An 18741-nucleotide genomic window follows, 5' to 3' on the forward strand; every position below is an offset into this window, starting at 1 on the left:
TTTACCTACAAATCTGTGTTTCAATATGTGCGACTGAAACATGTAGACATGACAAAAGAGTGTGTTTGAAACACTTTCTGAAACTGCAGAACCGCATATTAAAATTATCATAATGTTCACTCCCTTTTTCTTGACAATATTTTAGAAGCTGGGCAGATTGTAGAGATTTCCTAGGTTTTTATGAGCAATGTTAAAATGAAATGGAAGATCCTTAGAGCAAATCTTGATACCTATATTTTAACTGCTTTTTGCTGTCAAAAATAAATCTCTTGTAAATTCAGTAAACTACTGAAATATATTTAGCAATTCAGTTCTAAGTTTTAGCTCTCACCAATAAAATCAGTCAATAAGCATGTAAAAGGCAATAAAACCTGTGGGGTTTTTTACAGTTTGGGTTTTACAGTCTTGGGGGTTATACTTTGATTAACTCTAGAATGTGTGATGTGTGCAATTATCCCAAGCTAGGGATGACATTTTGTTTGCCAGGGTTCACCACTGAGTGATTTTAATTTGGCTGATAACAGACAAATTATAATGGCTTGTGAAAAATATATGGACCAAAAACTTCTTGCATATTACAATAAATAAGATTAGTTTTTAAAAAATAACAGGAGTGTGCTGCAGATTGCCTAATTCATGCAAATGCAGGGATAATTCTTTTGTGGTCTACACATTCAATGCTGATATAACAGAGAGGCAACGTTATGTTCAGCAGGACCCCCCAGCACAGAATTGACTGTTATCATCGCTGGTTCTGAAGAACCCTAGAAACTAAGGTTTATAAAAGCTTGACAAGGTCATTTATCTAATCCTCTTCTGGTTGCTGGACAGCAAAATATAGCCATATTTTTTCCTTCCTCTTCTCCATTGAATTTGCTTGTAATGCTTGCTCTCTCATATCACACTCAGCCTTGACAGGAGTATCCAGTGGAGATAACCTCAAATATGCAAAGTGCTGAATTATGATTCTGTCTCTCTGGTTTCCAAAGCTCAGCTGTCAGCTTTGATCTTTGACTTTTGAGAGCCTATTCTGCAAAACGGAATGTGCATTCATACATGGCTTGATATAAGAGTATTTGCCTTGATTTCAAAGGCAGAAACAAATGTTATTTTTTTAGAATAAGCAAACAACAGGTTCAGGAAGCTGCCATTCTTCAGTTTAACTTTTCCTGACCTTGGTCTGTTTCACAGAGGATGCCTGGAACAGGCCTCCTTAGCTGCAGTTTCACAAATCCGGACATTCTAAACTCTGAGCTCTGCCAGCTTCAACCAATCATAAACTTCCCCTTACCATGCTGGTACTGTGTTACAGCCTAAAAATAGGGTTATGCTTGCAGAAAATGAGATAGCACTAAAGTTATGAAAGTTACTAAAACAGATTCCAGACACTAACAACCTGAAATGACAAGAAGAGGAAGAATCCAAGGTTTTGCACACACAGACGATTTTCTTCTTTCTTTATAAGATACACAGGAGACTTGAGGATTTGTTTTAATTTTTCTGACATCCCGCTTATGTGAAATGAAGAGGGAATGTCCGATCTTACTGTCCTACTGGGGAAAAATAAGGACCAATTCTAGAAAAGTGTGATATACTGACCCAACAGATCGACCCCTAACTGACAAGACAGACATTGGGTCTCTGAAAAGCAAATTTTCTCACAAATATTTGAAACTGTCATCAGAAATAAAAAATTAAACAAACAATATAACAAAGCTTTGAAGGGTCTCAGCGAGAACTTTCCCCATCCAAATTAGGCTTCACTGATGTCAGACTTAATAATTCTTTAAGTTCTTCACATAATTTTCTAAACTCTTCATGAAAAGCAAATAGAAAGGATCTGAGGTGCTAGTATAAATATCAAATGGAACAGGAAAGATCTTCAAAAGATCATGCACCTCCCTCTTTTTAGACTGCTTGAACAAAACCCTCATCTAAAAGCTATAAGAAAACTCAACACAGGATGTGCTTCATAAACTGGAATAGAGTCTTATTATGGGAAAACACAGCATATATCCTAATTTAATCTGATCTGATATTCCTTCATGTCAGAAATCAAATTCATATTGCTTTTAGTAGGGACGAGCAAAGAATTCTGTTGCTGACAGGGAAAAATGGGGGCTCATAGGCAGAAACAAAGACAAGAATCAGTCAGTTTGAAAGATTTATTTTTTTCTTTGCTAACAACAATGAGGACTGTCACACCACATTCGGAGCACCAGCAACATCTTTGGCAGTTGCTGCCGCCTCATTTTGCCAGCAAGATCTGTTCTAACCAAGTTTAGACAACACTTTGATAGCAACACAAGCGGCTGGTCTGCTTTAGAATTCCCAGTGGAGGTGGAGCTGCTCTAGTGTCAGCCTGAGAGTGTAATGGGGAGTTTGCCAAAAAAGGCTAGGTTAGATGCCATCTTTGGAGCCTGCACATAAACCACACATGTCAAAATCCTGGCAGTTAGCTGCCAGGAAGTTTATAACCCAGGGAGAAACAGAAGACAAGTCTCCTGACATAACCACAGGATTTTCTCACTTTCATAGACCTTCAGAAGGAATACTGATGTTCAATGATGCAGTGCACCAGGAAAAAGTCAGAGGTCATCAACCACAGACAGAGACAACCACGCATTTCAGGGTTATTTGAACCTTAGGAAAATATTACAAAGAGAAACAGACATAAGCAAGCCAACCCAAGCCATTGCACAAGAAGATAAGAGTTTAAGAGGAAAAAAAAAGCTTTCTCTGTATGCAAGTAAACTGATGCCCTGATGCTATAGGTTTTAAGATTCCTTTTCTTTAGTTTAGCAGCTTTGAGGGAAAATACCACTCCCATCTATATATATTTTATGCGTAACACTCCTGACACATTCCTTGCACTCAAGTAATTTTCTTCACAGAGGATAGGAACTGCATTTATGTATTCAGAGGTACTAATGGCTTTAATAATTAATAAATATGGGAAGAAATACACAGAACAATTTCTTTCCACTTTGTTTTTTCCTAACATTTCCCTAGTGTGTTATTAGCACAGTTCTCAAAAGTGGAAATTCTGTGAAGTTGTTTAAATGCAGTACAGGTCCTCAGCCTTGAGTCTCGCTAAAATAAAAAAAAATAAAAGTGAGGTAAAGGTAGAAAAATAACCTTGCATCAGCTTCCTTCTCACGAAAATTCTCCACTTTAGTTCAAGTCAAGAGAGGTAAGGTTACCAACTTCTTTTTCCTTGGCCAAGAGCAGTTTGCTTCAACCTCACCTGTGGAGGCAGAAATAAACAGCAAGTAATATACAGTATCAGTTTACAAAAAAGGGATGAATATCCATTTGTAACGCAGAACCAAGGCAGCACATTTTTCATTTACAATCTGTTGCACTATGCAATTGATGTTTCTTCCTTGGAGAATAAAGTTATTTTCTTCTCACGAATGCTGTTCTTGACTATCCAGGAAGGCACACGTGGAAGGACTATCCAGGAAGCGTGTACCTTCCTGTTCTCTGGCTTCTGAACTTCCTCTACATTCTCCATACTTTTTTGTGGCACCCTTTGTGAAGAGCTGCGCCTCTGAGAAATTTGTTCTGTATAATAAGAGAAGATCAAGAAATTAAAGCCCCAACTGGAATCAAGGGACTTAATGTAGTTGATCTCTGCTATGCATCCTATGCCCCAGAGTCTAGTTAATGTCACATAGTATCAGAAATAAAATACATATCCTAAAGGCTCAGTCACAGCTCTAACTCTCTAGAATACAGCAGACAATGGAAGGAAGTTCAAACACTGTTATACTGTGTATACAAAAGCAAGAGGTAACCTTAAAAGAAAAAATGACATTGAGGTCACCTCTTTATGGTGGCTGGTGCTGAAATACATGGTATGTTTGAGCATCTCTTTAATACAGGTCAAAAGAGGCAGTGAATCTGCAGCATAGAGATGTAAGAAGTACAGTAGCTATGCCATAAAATGAAACACAAAAACTTGGCTTTATCTAGAGTACAAGGTTACATTAGCGGTTCTCTGTGGCTGAATGAAAACTGAAGAATCAGATTTGTGTACTCATGAAGAAAAAAAAATATTGAAATCTAGGACAAAAACTAAAAAGCTTCAGAAAGCACTTAAAAGACTGACAGATCTAGAATTAAATCTGGGCATATTATTTAGAGTTAGCTCAAGATCTACTCAGTCCATAACAAGGCTTCTAGCAGATGGATGGCAGCCTAATTCAGCAGACATAACTGAAAATTCAAAATGCCAGTAAAAGGGACAACTCGGGTATGAAGCTCACATCCTCAGGATAATAAGGAATATGCGTACAAAGCTCAAAATTTAAGTCAAGCAAAATAACACAAAAAAGCTTACATTCTGTGATAGCCAGCACAATCTAGGAAAACATGTCTTAAACATATGTAGAAAGAGAAGCAAAAAATCTAATACATGATGTCATTTTGCAAGGTTTTCCTGCACCAGCAGAGTGCACAACATCAAAAAGGAGATAATGACAGCCTCATTATGTCTGATTAATTCCTCACAGGTGTTGTACCAGCAGATGAATGGACTGTCAGGTAGAAAGGAAATGGGAAATGTATTGGTCTGTGCACCAGTGTCCAGCTTAAGACTAATGTATTGCCAGAATTGCCGAGTTTCTAATAAAATGCTGCTAATAATAGAAGATAAGCAATCGGACCTAGATCTCATGGTGGTTAGCTTTTCCCACTGACATATAATGTATTAATTAGACTGTATTTCAATAAATTATAACAACGTCAAAAGAAAAGAAAACAAAACAAAACATTTGGATTAAATGTAACTAATGTCCTTGGTCTTACTAAGGAGGCCACACTCAAAGGCAAAGGGAAAACAAAATAATCCAAGTTATTATGAAGACATCTTCATAGAGAATATAGAAGTCCTCACAGAGTATAGAAAAGAGCTGGAGAAATTCAAGCACTTCAGATTTCATGCCTCCAGGAAGGGAACACATTCTATTTCCTCAAAGGGAAGGAACACTCAGGGAACATGGCTGATGCCAAGGATTTTTCTTCACTGAATGCATTCTCAAAATCTTTCTGCAATAGCCTATCCTGAAAAACTTATGTATTTCATTTTTCCCTTTGAGAAAACACTAAATCATATTTTTAATTAATCCAATACTCTAATAAAATCTCCAAGGTTTAAAGGTGCAAGAAAGTGCCCAGATAATGTGGTAATGACTGCAAAGTCAATTTTCCATTTTTTGCATTACTGATGATTAATTTTGAACGGTCAAAGCATGCATACAGTGTGCACATTTTAGTGCCTTCAAGGCCAACACACTAAACAATTAAAAACTTTCAAATAAATACTCTTGCAAACTTGAAAGCTAAGCCATAAACTACATTATTAAGTTCACTGTTATTACAGCAGATTAATTAGTCATGCAATAGCATTTATGGGTGCACAGACAAAGAAAGACAATGCATCATCTCTACTAGCAGCAAATACGAAGATCAAGCAGCAAGTTTTATAGCAGCTGAGAAAATAAATACAAATGGAAAGAGGCTTCATTACCTACTGTCTTAATTTATTCTTCAATCCAGATGTTTTTTACACCATACTGGTATCCATTCTTATGTATTAGGTATAAATGGAATATCAGAGCAGAGGAGACAAGTTTGCAGAGATGGGGATAATTATGGGGAGGATAGTCTCTTCATGCTAATAATTGTAAAGAACTTTCTTCTTTAACCAGATTAATACAAATTAGACTATCAAACAGTGCGAGAGCCTCTCCTCTGCATAAAAAGACAGCTAGTTTTTTAGAGACAGTAGTTTGTGGTATGCTTTTGGCTCTCAGAACTGATTTATGTAAATAAAATAGGATTTATCCCTTGTGCATATTCAAAATTAACATTACTGAGACAGATGTGCTGATATTTGCTGATATCTATTGATATCTATCTACTGATATTTACTGGGTTTTATTCTTATCAGTAGTGATCAAAACTCAACTCTCCCACACCATGTTTCTTCATCAACACTATTGCATCTTATACTGCCATCATTTATGCCTGCACAACCCTACCCAAGGCAACCAAGTTGCGTGAGCTTTGGAGATGAATAATTCAGGCTCCAGAACATTATCTGAATATCACATTAATACACATAAGCACTACAAACAATGAAGTATTTCTATCCAGAATTAAAGAAGACCAAAACTAGTGATGAAATTGTTAACATCACCATAGGTCATCATTATTTTTCTAAAAACTTGCAGGAATTTGGGGGTTTTTTTGGTTTTTTTGCTGTTGCTTCTCCCACATCCAAGTAACCAACTGAGGCATCACTCTGGAATTAGGAACTCAGAGCTCATTTGGAAATACCTCTATTGAGCAGGGATCTAAGCTAGCTGCTGAAACCAATGAAGCTATCAATAAATTACAGAGTTTTACTTTTGCAACGAAGAACATGCCAGTCTTTCTTAAACATTAAGGGTGAAGACTCAAATTAGATCCAAAGTGGGAGCTTAATTTGAATAATCTACTAATTTTAAGAACTGCAATAAAAATTGACATGTTAACTGGCTGTAAACTTTGTTTTGTGGCACATCTTGTTCAGAAATGTTCAGTCTAATGTCTCCTTTGTCTTCATCTTCATCTTTTGCTCAGTCAGTTTGCATACAAGCTCTAAAAATGAATAAAGTCCCCATCTGTTTGAACTTTAGCTACATGGGACAGAATTTGTTGTCAGGAAACAGCAACTCCCTCTAGTGCCAAAGGAGCTTCCTCCTTCACAGCACACTAAATTAATCTCCAGTGAAAGTCATTCTTTGCTGCTGATGTTGTGTTCTTGTTATAAAGTTGAATTCAGGAGTCTTCTGTTACCAGGCTTTGTTGAATCTGCTGGCGCAAGTGTTAACAGGAACTAAAATTTAATGGAAAAAAACATTTCTGTGCTGGCAAATCAGGACACTGGTGGGCATGGATGATTTTTTTCTTTGAAACAAATGATGTTAAGCACACTGAAAAGCTTTGGTTTATATACTCAGACCCTATCAGACCAGCACTAATGCTGGCTAGATGCCATCTTTGAAAGCTGTTTCAGAACCCCTTGGCCTTTCACAATTTATGGCAAGCGTATGATTTCCAACTAAATAAAAACATTGACATCAGTCACAGTTACTCTGGATGCTAAGTTTGTCCTAGGTGTCAATACTCTGGAGGTTCATATGCATCATCTCTACCACAGAATAACAAAACAGAAAGTTGGAACACCCTCATGGGAGTTTTTATCTTCTGCAGATAAGATAAATAAAGCCCTATGCCCTTGAGTTATGAACTAGCTGCAGCAAATCTGTTCCACGGGGGACATTCCATGCTGGCTTAGTATGCTGATAACAGAGTTTGGATGCTGTTGGTACTGTTAGACTGCACATACTGTACACGAAGGTTACTGAGATTGTCACAGTCGATGCAGAGGCTTTGCACGCATTAGGATTGCACAGCTTGCCTTGTGTTCTGAGGTGCAGCAATGGAACAGCACAAATGTAAGTGGTAAAGGCAAAAAACCAGCCCGCTGCTGGTGAGAAATAAGATTGCAGCTCATTACAGGCGACCAGAGGCAGCAGGGAAGCTGTCCTGCCTCCATCACAGAGAGATGACTAGACCTTCCCTCCATCCTGAAGATACACTAAGCACTATGGGTGGAAAAGAGTAGTAGGAAATGGGGTTTGTAGAAAAGATCTCACTAGACATTCCTGTTGCAATACTCCAAAATTTAGATAACCATCTGATGTCAATTTTTAAACCTTTATAGGTTCACTGATTGTGACCTACTATCGAGAAAAAGAATGAACACAGGTCACGACCAGCTGCTCTACAGTCTTAAGGTCAGAAGCTGAGATACAAGCTGCCCCTCCTGTAGTGTGACCATTTACAAAACATAAAATATATATGCCCTGTGCAGACCTATAGCAGCAAGGGATGTCTGTTGCAATGTGACAGGGATCTCTACAGTGCACAAGCTAAAATAGCACAAAGTCAGCATACAGAGAATTAGGGTCTCTACAGTGCAGACAGAGGGCTGAAGGAAGCAGAGCCGAGAAATGACATGGCTATCCCAGCACAACTACTAAGTACAATTTGTTTTCTTACTACTGTAGACTATACTATTTTTTCCTGGGATCACTGGCTCCCTATGAGTCTCACATAGTAGAACCCCTGCAGATTGCATGGCTTTATATAATACAACAGATATCCCCACAACCTGGTTTTCATCAACAGCCAGCTTGACTTGGTACTCAGCTCAAAGGCTCACAAACTTCCTTCCTGCTATGAAGAACAACCTATTTTCAGAATGTCACCTGCTATTTAGCTACATAACTAGCCTCATTGCCCAGGTGGAGCTGTGGGATAACATGATTCTCTTGAGTCTGTCAAGAATCTCAGGGTTTCTATGTCTATTATGTATTTTGTGTCTAATGAAAGATTGGCTGGCATAGTTACTGGATTTTTTACATTTTGCATGAAGAGTTAGTAAGCTGCTTTTCACTAAATACCACATTAGTTTTGCTTGGCATGTAGAGTGTATTTTTAATATATAACATGTTGTAGATATAGATTTTGTTTATCCTATTTTATTTATTTTTAATATGATCTCACATAATAATAGTTATTTGCTCTAATTCTACAACAAGTGAATAAGAAGGTGTTTTAACTTCCAGTCTTAAATAGTTTTGTAATCTGGAATAATCTGCCCTTTGTACATACCTTCCTTGTATGAGTGAGTCATGTATTAATTGTTACTTCTTATGGCCCTAGTCCCTAACCCTGCATAACTTTACTCAAATAACCTGGCTCTGCAGCTGCTCAAATGAGTGAAGTCAGACAGGAACACAAGTAAATTGCCTTTCTGTGCAGGTGATTTTTGTCCTCTCGTTAGTCTTACTATCAGTGATGCAGGATCGGCACAGGTGCATCCACATAACTAAGAAAACAGTTATGCCTTTGCTGTGCTAAAAGCAGATCTTAAATAAGCCTGTGTGATTACAGCTTTTAAAATGTGGAGGCAATGACGCCAACAAACGTGCAGCAGATCTGCAGTAATCTGTGGCATCACAGTCATAAAAAAGAGGCACCAACTATTCCACCTGAGTTAAAGCAGAATTTTCCTAATTGCAGCATTCCATGGAATAATGGTACATGCAGAGAGAGACCTGGCGTTCTCATAAGCTGAGCACACTTACGTAGCAAGGACATTTGCCAGTGCAGTTTATCTAAAGATTGAGATTTTAATTTCATTGTGATTTTTTTAAAATTTCAATTCAGTCCTCCTAAACCTCATTAATACACTATATGTACTTGATAATAGCCCTGTGTAGCTATAGGAATACAGTTCTGTGGACTGGGGCTGCACAGTAGCAGGAGGCTCATTTTAGAGTTTTGTAAGAGATCTGGTGACTGTGCTGTCTGGAAGGCAGAGCAACTATGTGAGCAAGTCACTTTCAAAGCAGAACTTTGATGAGAGAGGGACACAGCTGCAATAAGCACCACAGTGGAGGCACTAGTTAGGCTCTAGCAGTTGTAAGGCTCACATCAGAGATACCGATCTGTGCTTTGCTTTATCAAAGGTGATTGCTAAACAGCAGGGAACTAAGCCTACATTCTTACACCATCACCATTCTCCTAGTTTCCAAAGACAAAGGTCTTTGTTATTGTTTGCTTTGCAGAGGAAAGGTTAGAAAGAAATAGTTCTCTGCATGCCATCAGAATGGTTCAGTGAGTGAGATAAAGACTAGTTCAACTTTAAGAAGATAAGAATGATAAGAATGGAAGACAGAAAAGAAAGGAATGATTCGAGGCCATCTGCACTTCAAAAAAAAAAAAAAAGGAAAAAATCCACATATCTAGACCAAAGCTTGCCTTTATTTTCTTTTTCTGTAAGGAATATCTTTTAATACTGTTTATATATGGGAGAGAGCAATGACTAGCAATTCTCCTAAAAGCAGTTCTTCATTGCCTGAAGATTGTAGGCAAGAAACACTTACCTGACAGACACCCATATATCCCAAAATCAGTTTTGTGTATTGCCCTCAGCCCACAGAATTCTGTCTCTGTTTTATATTTAGACTCTGTATTCCAGAATAAAAATCTAATACAAGTAAATTGCTTAGTCAGACATATGACTTCTTATGCTATGGGCTGAGACAGTTGTTCAACAAACACTTTAAGCTAGGAAGACCAGATAAACACAGCTAATTCTCCTATTTGATTTTATGTCGGGACTGCACTAACAGCAACCTGTGTGTCACCACAAGGTAGGGGAAGAAAGTGCAGAAAGTGGAAAGAGCAACTGGAGGAGGATGGCCTTTTTACTGATCTAAAATGTTTTGTCATGTTATGACCTTAAGTAATAATGATGTAACACGAAAGCTTAACTGAATTATTTGTAACAAATTACTATCAGTAATAGGTTACCTGAAAGAAGTACATCAAGTTGGACAGGCAGAGGAAAAACAGTACCGGCAGAATCGGGAATATACATTGAGAAAGTCTTTATTAAGTTAAAATGAGCCATTTCTTTTCTAGATTTCTGCTTATCCATTAAACTTTATAACTTGTGCTTGACCTAGGTTCCCAGCTAGATTAAAATTGTATTTATCTTCTAAGGCCTGCCAAAGTGCAATATGATCTCCAAGCAAAGCTGCAAACATCCTTCTTTGAGAACAGCGAGGTGATACATTTGGAAGACTAACTTATTTTGAAGATGCCCGTCAACCTTCCATGTGGTGAGTAGTTATCTAAAAATAGAGTACATTTGCCTCAATGTAAGGAAAAGTAAAATGGCTTTTAACCCTCAAAACACTCTCCTTTCCACATTAACTTTTTATCTTCAAAAATGCAGAATAGTCAGCCAAAGTAGAGCAGGACTAGGATGTCTGAGGTGAGAATGGGCATAAATGGGAACTATTTGAATAAAGGTGTGGAGAGCTGACAAAATAAGCACATACAAGAGGTGGGAAAACAGGTTATGTGAAGAAAGGATGAGGAGGAATAGGGAGTGGAGTCGAAGGGAAGTCTGAGTGGGAGGAAAGGTAAAGTTTTTCTGCCTCTCAGCTTTTCCTGGCCTTAATGTGCATTTCTTTTTTGAGGACTTTAAAGCTACCCAGCACTCACTGGGAATTAAAAACAAACAAAAGAACAAACAAACAAAAAACCCACCACAAAACTAAAAGCCAAACCTAACTCCTTCCCATTCTGTGCAGCTTCAAAAAGTCAAAGACTGTGGGACATGAAGAGCACTTTCTTAATCCTATTATTCAGTTACATCTATGTTTGTTTGATTTAGGCAGGACCTCACCCTTTTGTCTGTCTTTAAGATGTTTTCAAAACAGAGGTGTCTTATGAAAATAATAGTTGAATCTTAGTCTTCTTCCCTTTCAGCTGTGCTACCTAATCCATATCTATAGTTAGGCTAAAGAGTTTATACTACTAAAGAAGTCACACAGTTTTGCTAGTCCCTCATTCACACAGTAGCATGTATGTAAAAGATATTTGTACAAAATCACCACAATTTAAAATGACTCAAGATGTGTTTCAAGACCTTAATATGTTCCAGCGCAATAATCACCTAATTATATATAAAACAGATTCCTGTCTTTTGTACAGAACACTGGGAATAAAATGAAAGAAAACTGCTATTTAATGCTTTTAAATGTATCCTAAGAAAACTATTCTTATAATAATCTATTCAATGAGAAAATCAGCATAATAAGTGGAAATTTTCCAAGCAGGTAATCAGGATCGTTTTCAGAAATTTACAACTAAAGCTAACTATTTTGAACTATTGTAGCTATCCTGTATTTTCTAGTTGCCAGATGTTTCTGCTTTGTACAGGACTCTTTGCAGCTGTAGATTAGCACTAACGTATTTTATTATCTCTGAGTACTGAGTTTAGAAATGAGCTTGTCAGGTTTTGATAAATGCTTGGATGTCAGACGAATAGAGAACTTCCTAGAAAAAGAGGAACAGGCATCCTAGCAGTATCTAGAATAGTTTAAATATATGAATGAATCAAGCTGTAAGTGCACTGACTCTGCATATAAGTAGTCTAGAACACGCAACTAGAGAATCTCAGAGCTTTATACTGCCCTTATATGAGTTGGTTTTGTTCTTCTTAATGGATGTTTAATCCATGCTGTCTTTTTCGTTAGCATGTGTGAACTCAAATGAAGCACTGAAGAAAAATGGATCTACCTCTATTGACATTGGACCAAAAAACTATTTAAATACAGAGGAAAATTGGAAAACAAGAACATTGATCTCATAGTGTATTTCTTTCTCTCCAATCCAAAAAAGTATTTTAATGTTCTTTATCAATCTTCCTCATTTTTTATTTTTCTTTTCTCTTTTCTCTTTTATCTTTTTTCTTCCGTCTTTTTTTCTTTTGTTTTTTTTTTCTTTTTCCTTTTTCCTTTCTTTTTTTTTTTTTTTTTAATGTAAAGGGATAATAGCTACCAAACCATCTGCTTTCTGACATGCACTAGATAAAGCTGATATTGACTTAGTCTTTCTGTGTGCTGACAGATCAAGTCTGCCAAATCTTAGTGGTGGTTTACTAAACACAGATGCCTGCTTCACCTGTCAGAGGAGCTCATACTACTGCCAGAGCAAAGCTGGCAGAAGGGAACGCATGCTCCTGTCTCAGCTGCTTCCATACAAAGAATGTGAGGGCCTTAACATCTATAATTCAGGCAAACAGTTGTCTGGCATGATCTATTAGAACCCATAGCTGTCTGTCACTTCCCTTTGGCTGGTTGTTGTATAAGGTTCAGGAGAAAGGAACATGCATGTGAGTATCTGTGACTTCAGCTCATTGATTGTACCTGGACTGTCACGGCTACCTCGTGAGGATGTGCTCTTTTACGGAAGAAGCTGCTATTCTGATTTCCATGAGATTACCTTTCAGATCGCCTTTCCTCCTAAGCCATCTCATTCGCAATTTAAGGTAAGATGCCAGACTCTGAATTCAAGCCACTAACATGCAGAAAGTAATTTCTTCTGCCAACCTTGAGGAAAATATTAAAATCTCCAGCTGTGGTTGGTAAAGCGTGCTAGGATGGGAGGACAGTATCTTCAATCAGTACAGCTAGATTGACTGAACACATCTGTCTGAGTCTGCAGATGAGGCATAGAAGAATATTTTTGTGTTCTTGCTAAGATTAATCATCTGGTAGCACTTGTTTTAACAGGAGAAAGGTTCTTTCTTGCTCTTTCTTCTCCATTGCTTGCAATGGTTTTATTTAAAGGATTGGCTGCTTCTTAGCTCAGATGCAGCCCAAATTAATCAATACTCTATTAATAGGTAAAAGTCGGTATTTGGAATGGTACAGGTAAGCCTCTGCAATGTACTTCTGCAATGAACCTGAGGATTCTTCAAGATGAATATGTGTTTACATTAAATTTTGGCTCTTAACAGAGTTTGTATAAACTGTTGTGTGAACTGTTTAACTAGACTGCAGTTTAGTTCATGGTGAAGATGTATGTTAAAGTTCACGTTGCAGGCTGCCAGTAAGACAATGACAATTCTGTGTAAAAGAAGTACACACACAACCTCAAAAACTGCTGCAGACTGATGGACCACAGCCTTCTAGACTGTTGAATGACTGTCCACTTTACGATTAAATTTGCAGAAATTATCTTTTGTCTGTTTTTTTTATATTTCTGATTTAGCTGAATAAAGACTTTTATATTTTCTGTCCAAATAGTAAAAATGATCATGAAGTGCTTACATTTAGTATGTACTTTTGGGGTCATTTTTATTCCCCTATTTCATTAAGTATTTAGACTTCAGTTACTTGTGTCCTTATTCAATTTTATAGGTCTACCCCTTCCCTAATCACCCCAAAAACTAGGCTGGATATCCTCAGCTCTGGTCTCTGGATGCTTAAGGCAAGCACAAGCAAAACACTCCCTCATAGGACTCCAAAAATAATGAGATGAGGGTTTTCTCCACATTAGGAAGCAGACTGAATTTATGCTTCCCTCCCCCCCGCCTCTTCCCTTCTGGTTTAGTTGAATGTGATAGCAAACCAGCATGGGGGAAAATGAAAACCCCACTTTCAAACAGGAAGGAGAACACCAGGTAGCAGTTCACACTGCTTCAGTTATGAGGAGCCAAAAGGCAATTGAGCTGGTGCATTTTTTCCTCTCGTGTAGCCTCTAATTGAAGAAGCATTTCAGGAACAGCTAGCACCATCAGGCCCCTTGCAAGACACTTAGAAAACATACAAGAAATTTGCCACAGCTCCCTATAATGACAAGATCAAAAGAGTATTGTCTTGATACATTGTTTGTTCTAGTAAAGAAAGGGGGGCACCATCTTTGTACAGAAATAAGAGCATTGTATTTGAGTGCTTCAGGTTATTATTATACAGGTGGAGACATCAGTAGAAATATACCTTTGACAAAAAGGTTTCTCACGGATTACTCAAAACCACCTTATCAAACCAACAGCTCATCTGCATTTTTTTTTTTCCCCTGAAGAAGCATGGAGAAGGGAGAACAACATGATTTTGACTAAATGTTGAGGGGAAAGGAATATTTAAAACCACTCATATTTCTGTCATTGAAATCACCCTGGGCCTGACCTGCTCTATTACTTGATATGTTGCTTTCTCCACATCTGGGCACTTCACAGACTTAACCCAAAGCAACTCAGCGCTGCTTCAGCACTAGCGTAATGAAGAAATAAACTTAACAGCAGAGTCAATGATACTGTTAAGCAGCATTCTTTATTGACAGCACTTGGGAGCTCTGGGGATCATACTACCCTGATGTTTGCTGGAAGGACTACTCAGCCAGCCAGCCACAGTCCAGGAGGTTCCTCCAGTGCATTGACGATACATTTCTGATGCAAATGGTGGAGGAGCCGACTAGGAGAGGTGCGCTGCTGGATCTCGTCCTCGCTAACAAGGAGGGTCTGGTTGAAGCAGAAAAAGTTGAGGGCCGCCTTGGTTGCAGCAACCATGAAATGGTGGAGTTCAGGATCTCGTGTGGCAGGAATGGAATAGCAAGCAGAATTGCAACCCTGGACTTCAGCAGGGCCAACTTCGGCCTTTTCAAACAATTGCTAGGGGAAATCCCATGGGCAAGGCTGCTTGAAGGTAAAGGGGCCCAAGATAGTTGGTTAGCATTCAGGGACTGCTTCTACCAAGCTCAAGATCAGAGCATCCAAACATGTAGGAAGTCAAGGAGAGGAGCCAGGAGACCTGCTTGGTTAAACGGGGAACTGCTGGGTAAACTCAAGTGGAAGAGGAGGGTTTACATGGAAGGAGGGGCTGGCCACTTTGGAAGAATATAAGGCTGTTGTCAGAGGATAGAGGGAGGCCACTAGGAAAGCTAAGGCCTCAGAATTAAACCTGGTGAGAGGGGTCAAGGACAACAGAAAGAGTTTCTTCAGATACATGGCAGATAAAACTAACACTAGAGGCAATGTAGGCCCACTGAAGAATGGGTCGGTGTTCTGGTGACAGAACATACAGAGAAAGCAGAGTTGCTGAATGCTGCCTTTGTCTCTTCTATGATTCTATGATCATCCTCCATGCTCACAAGGACTGGATGCTCTTGCGTTGCTTATATTCACGTTATTACATATGCGTTACAATTTGGGGGAATTTTGGCATATAATACTTCTAAACTAAGAAATAATTGATGATGTTATAATTGTTTAGTGTCTTACTTACAATACATCTATTAATTATTAGTTAAGTGTAAACTAAGCACTCTGCTTCTAAACAATGTATTACTCAATCTTCTGTCTCCCTCTTGTCATGCACACAGAATCACAGAATATTAGGGATTGGAAGGGACCTCGAAAGATCATCTAGTCCAATCCCCCTGCCAGGGCAGGAACACCCAGATGAGGTTACACAGGAAGGTGTCCAGGTGGGTTTTGAATGTCTCCAGAGAAGGAGACTCCACAACCTCCCTGGGCAGCCTGTTCCAGTGCTCTGTCACCCTCACCGTGAAGAAGTTTCTTCTCAAATTTAAATGGAACCTCCTGTGTTCCAGTTTATATCCATTGCCCCTTGTCTTATCACTGGTTGTCACCGAGAAGAGCCTGGCTCCATCCTCGTGACACTCACCCTTTACATATTTATAAACACTAATGAGGTCACCCCTCAGCCTCCTCTCCTCCAAGCTAAAGAGACCCAGCTCCCTCAGCCTTTCCCCATAAAGCAGATGCTCCACTCCCTTGATCATCATGCAGAAGAATCTAAAACTTGGAAAAAAAAAAAAAAACAACCTGACCACCTCGTTTTGCAGGTGGTCAGAAAAGCATTTATCATGTCAATTGGTTAACGACGGGCACGTCTTTTATAACTTAATCACGGTGTTCGCTAATTTAGCAGCTTCTCTTCGCTAGGAGAGAGAGCAAAAAGGGGTTTTGTTTGTGGCACGTGTGACTGAAATGTGTGGTGGTAGTTGAGTAGAAAACGGGGACAAATAAGGATACGGCCCCCTGTTGTAGTCGAGGGCTCCCGCCGTGGAGGGCGAGGTGACGGCAACGGCCCCGGCCGGGGCCGTTGCCGTCACCTCGCCCTCCACGGCGGGAGCCCTCGACCCCTCCACGGCGGGAGCCCTCAACCCCTCCACAGCCCCGACAAGGCTGAGAGAATGAGCGGAGAGGAACTACACTTCCCAGCAAGCCGCAGGGGCGGAGGGAGGCGATGCCGATCCCCTGCCGGCGGAGGCGGGGGGAGCGTGAGGCGGGTCGCCTCAGAGCGCCCATGGCGGCGGCCGTTGGCTGTGGCGCGGCCGGCGCTGCCATGGCGCTCTCCGCGGGGCCGCTCAAGGTCTGCATCGTGGGCTCGGGGAACTGGTGAGTGCGGCGGTCAGCCGCCCCTGAGAGGGGCTGGCACCTCTAGCGGCCTCATCTTCCCCGCGGCCGTGCTTTCCCCGGGTTTTGCTGTCGTTCCCGCAGCCGGAGGGTTTGGCGCCGCGGCCGCGCTCCCCTCAGGGGTGGCGGCGGTGAGGGCAGCCGCGCCCCGGTGCTGGTGGCGAAACGCGGTGCCGCCGGCAGCAGGGCTTGGGCTCTGGCGGGTTTTTGGGCGTGGGGGTGGGCTTGTCCAGCCCTCGATGTCCCTGCGAGGCAGAGGTGCTGCCCTGAGGTAAACGGAGGGAGAGGCGGCAGAACCGAGCACCCTGTTTTGGCGTGCTTGGAGGCACCCATCTGTTCCGTGAAGGACTTATTTTAGGATATTTTTAACCTGGTATTTGTTGTGTGGTTTTTCCGATGTCAGGTGGCATAGACATTAAATAGACTGATTTTTTTTTTTTTTTTTTTTTTTCCCACAGCAGGTCATTGCTAACTAAGCTTCTGTAACAAGTCCACTTCTCTCCAGAACTGTACAGGGTGTTTCCAAAAGATGGCCCCAATTTGAAATTGCACCCAGCGACTTTTTTCTTGTGGGGATACGTCAGAGGCCATAGAGCATTTATAAAACGGTTACTAAAACCTGATAACTCATCAAAGCGTTTCTAAATTTTTGTCTAATTGTTAACATCTTGCTACCGTGAAATATACTGCTATGAAAGTGGGTTCATCTTTGTGAAATACCCTGTAGTTTGGGGGTTCCTAAGTTATCTGTTTTCCAAGGTAGTTCAAAGAAGAGTTGTGAGATGCTAGGTTATTTGAAATACCTTTTCTTTTTCAAATTGATTATGCTGAGGCACCCTGAAGGCTTGAGACAGAGATTTTTGCTGCATCTATCCCTGGTTTATAAACTTAAATAAACTTACTGTTGTGTCCACTGAAAGCAATAGATGTACTAATCATTGTCCAAGAGATTGTTGTCCAAGATTATGTTGATAATCCCTTGTCTAGCTTCAATTTTTCTGTCATTCCTTATTGCTGTTTTTACCCCAGGTCCCTATTTACAATGAATAAGTTAACTACACTGTATTATATAAATGTATCCTTACAGTTTGTCACTTCAATTACTAATGCTAAGCATATTTTTTTTTTTCTGATAAGATTGTTTTTTAAGACATAAAATCTAAACTCAGTGGAGTTTGGTGTAGAGCAGGGTACTGCATTTTGTTAAACAAAACTTACCTGTCTTTTGTCAAAGTGATCTTAGACTTGTTGCTCACTCCCTACCCCCTCTGTGCAGACGGCTTTTGGTGCTGTTTTGCATAGATAAAAATACCAGGAACTGCCAAGTTGTGTTTTTCTTTGTGATGGCTTGTTGAGGGAATGGCTGACATTTCAGTGCAGCTTGTAAGATGAACAGGGAGATACTGTGCATTGCAATATATGTCAGAAGGAAACTGTGCAGTTAGACCTATCTTTTAGCAGTATTGTTGCTATTCTTCCATACTTGAAATCTAGCAAAAAATTTTTTACAGGAAGTTTGACTGCATTTCTGTTTTATTCACTATGAAACACACTTGCAGAAGCAGAAGGATTTGTAGATGTTACCTAGTAGCAATAACCACATAATTGGATCAGGTGAATAAAAAGAAAAGCTTCTGCCTAATGTGATGGATATTTGCCTGGCAAAAAGCCCATATCCGCGGTGCTGAGAGAAACAGATAATGCTATTACCAGGCATCAGCTTTTTTTCTTTCTTTTGGGGATAAATGGATTCAAATAACTGATAGCTTATTTCCTGTGTGATAGCATTGTGCCGGGTTGGTTGTTTTTTCAGGAAAGCAGAAACCAAAGTAATCAAAAATTTTAAATTGCAGGTGATTTGATGTGCAACAGTTCTCCCA

The 18741-nt window shown here is 39.7% G+C and overlaps 1 protein-coding gene across 2 annotated transcripts in view; it reads left to right on the forward strand.

The window, feature by feature from the left end:
• Positions 1–12817: 12817 nt before the first annotated feature.
• Positions 12818–18741, forward strand: part of GPD1L (glycerol-3-phosphate dehydrogenase 1 like) — a 31432-nt gene continuing 25508 nt past the window's right edge. The window contains exon 1 of one of the 2 annotated variants that reach the window (XM_065629533.1): positions 12818–12967. In XM_065629533.1, the coding sequence (XP_065485605.1) occupies positions 12873–12967 (95 nt within the window). In that variant the 5' untranslated portion in view covers positions 12818–12872. Of the gene's footprint in view, positions 12968–16690; positions 16844–18741 lie in introns of those variants that run through there. The other variant, XM_065629532.1, reaches the window with a different exon arrangement.

This window comes from Caloenas nicobarica, chromosome 2 (assembly GCF_036013445.1).
Source record: "Caloenas nicobarica isolate bCalNic1 chromosome 2, bCalNic1.hap1, whole genome shotgun sequence".
Taxonomy (NCBI): domain Eukaryota; kingdom Metazoa; phylum Chordata; class Aves; order Columbiformes; family Columbidae; genus Caloenas; species Caloenas nicobarica.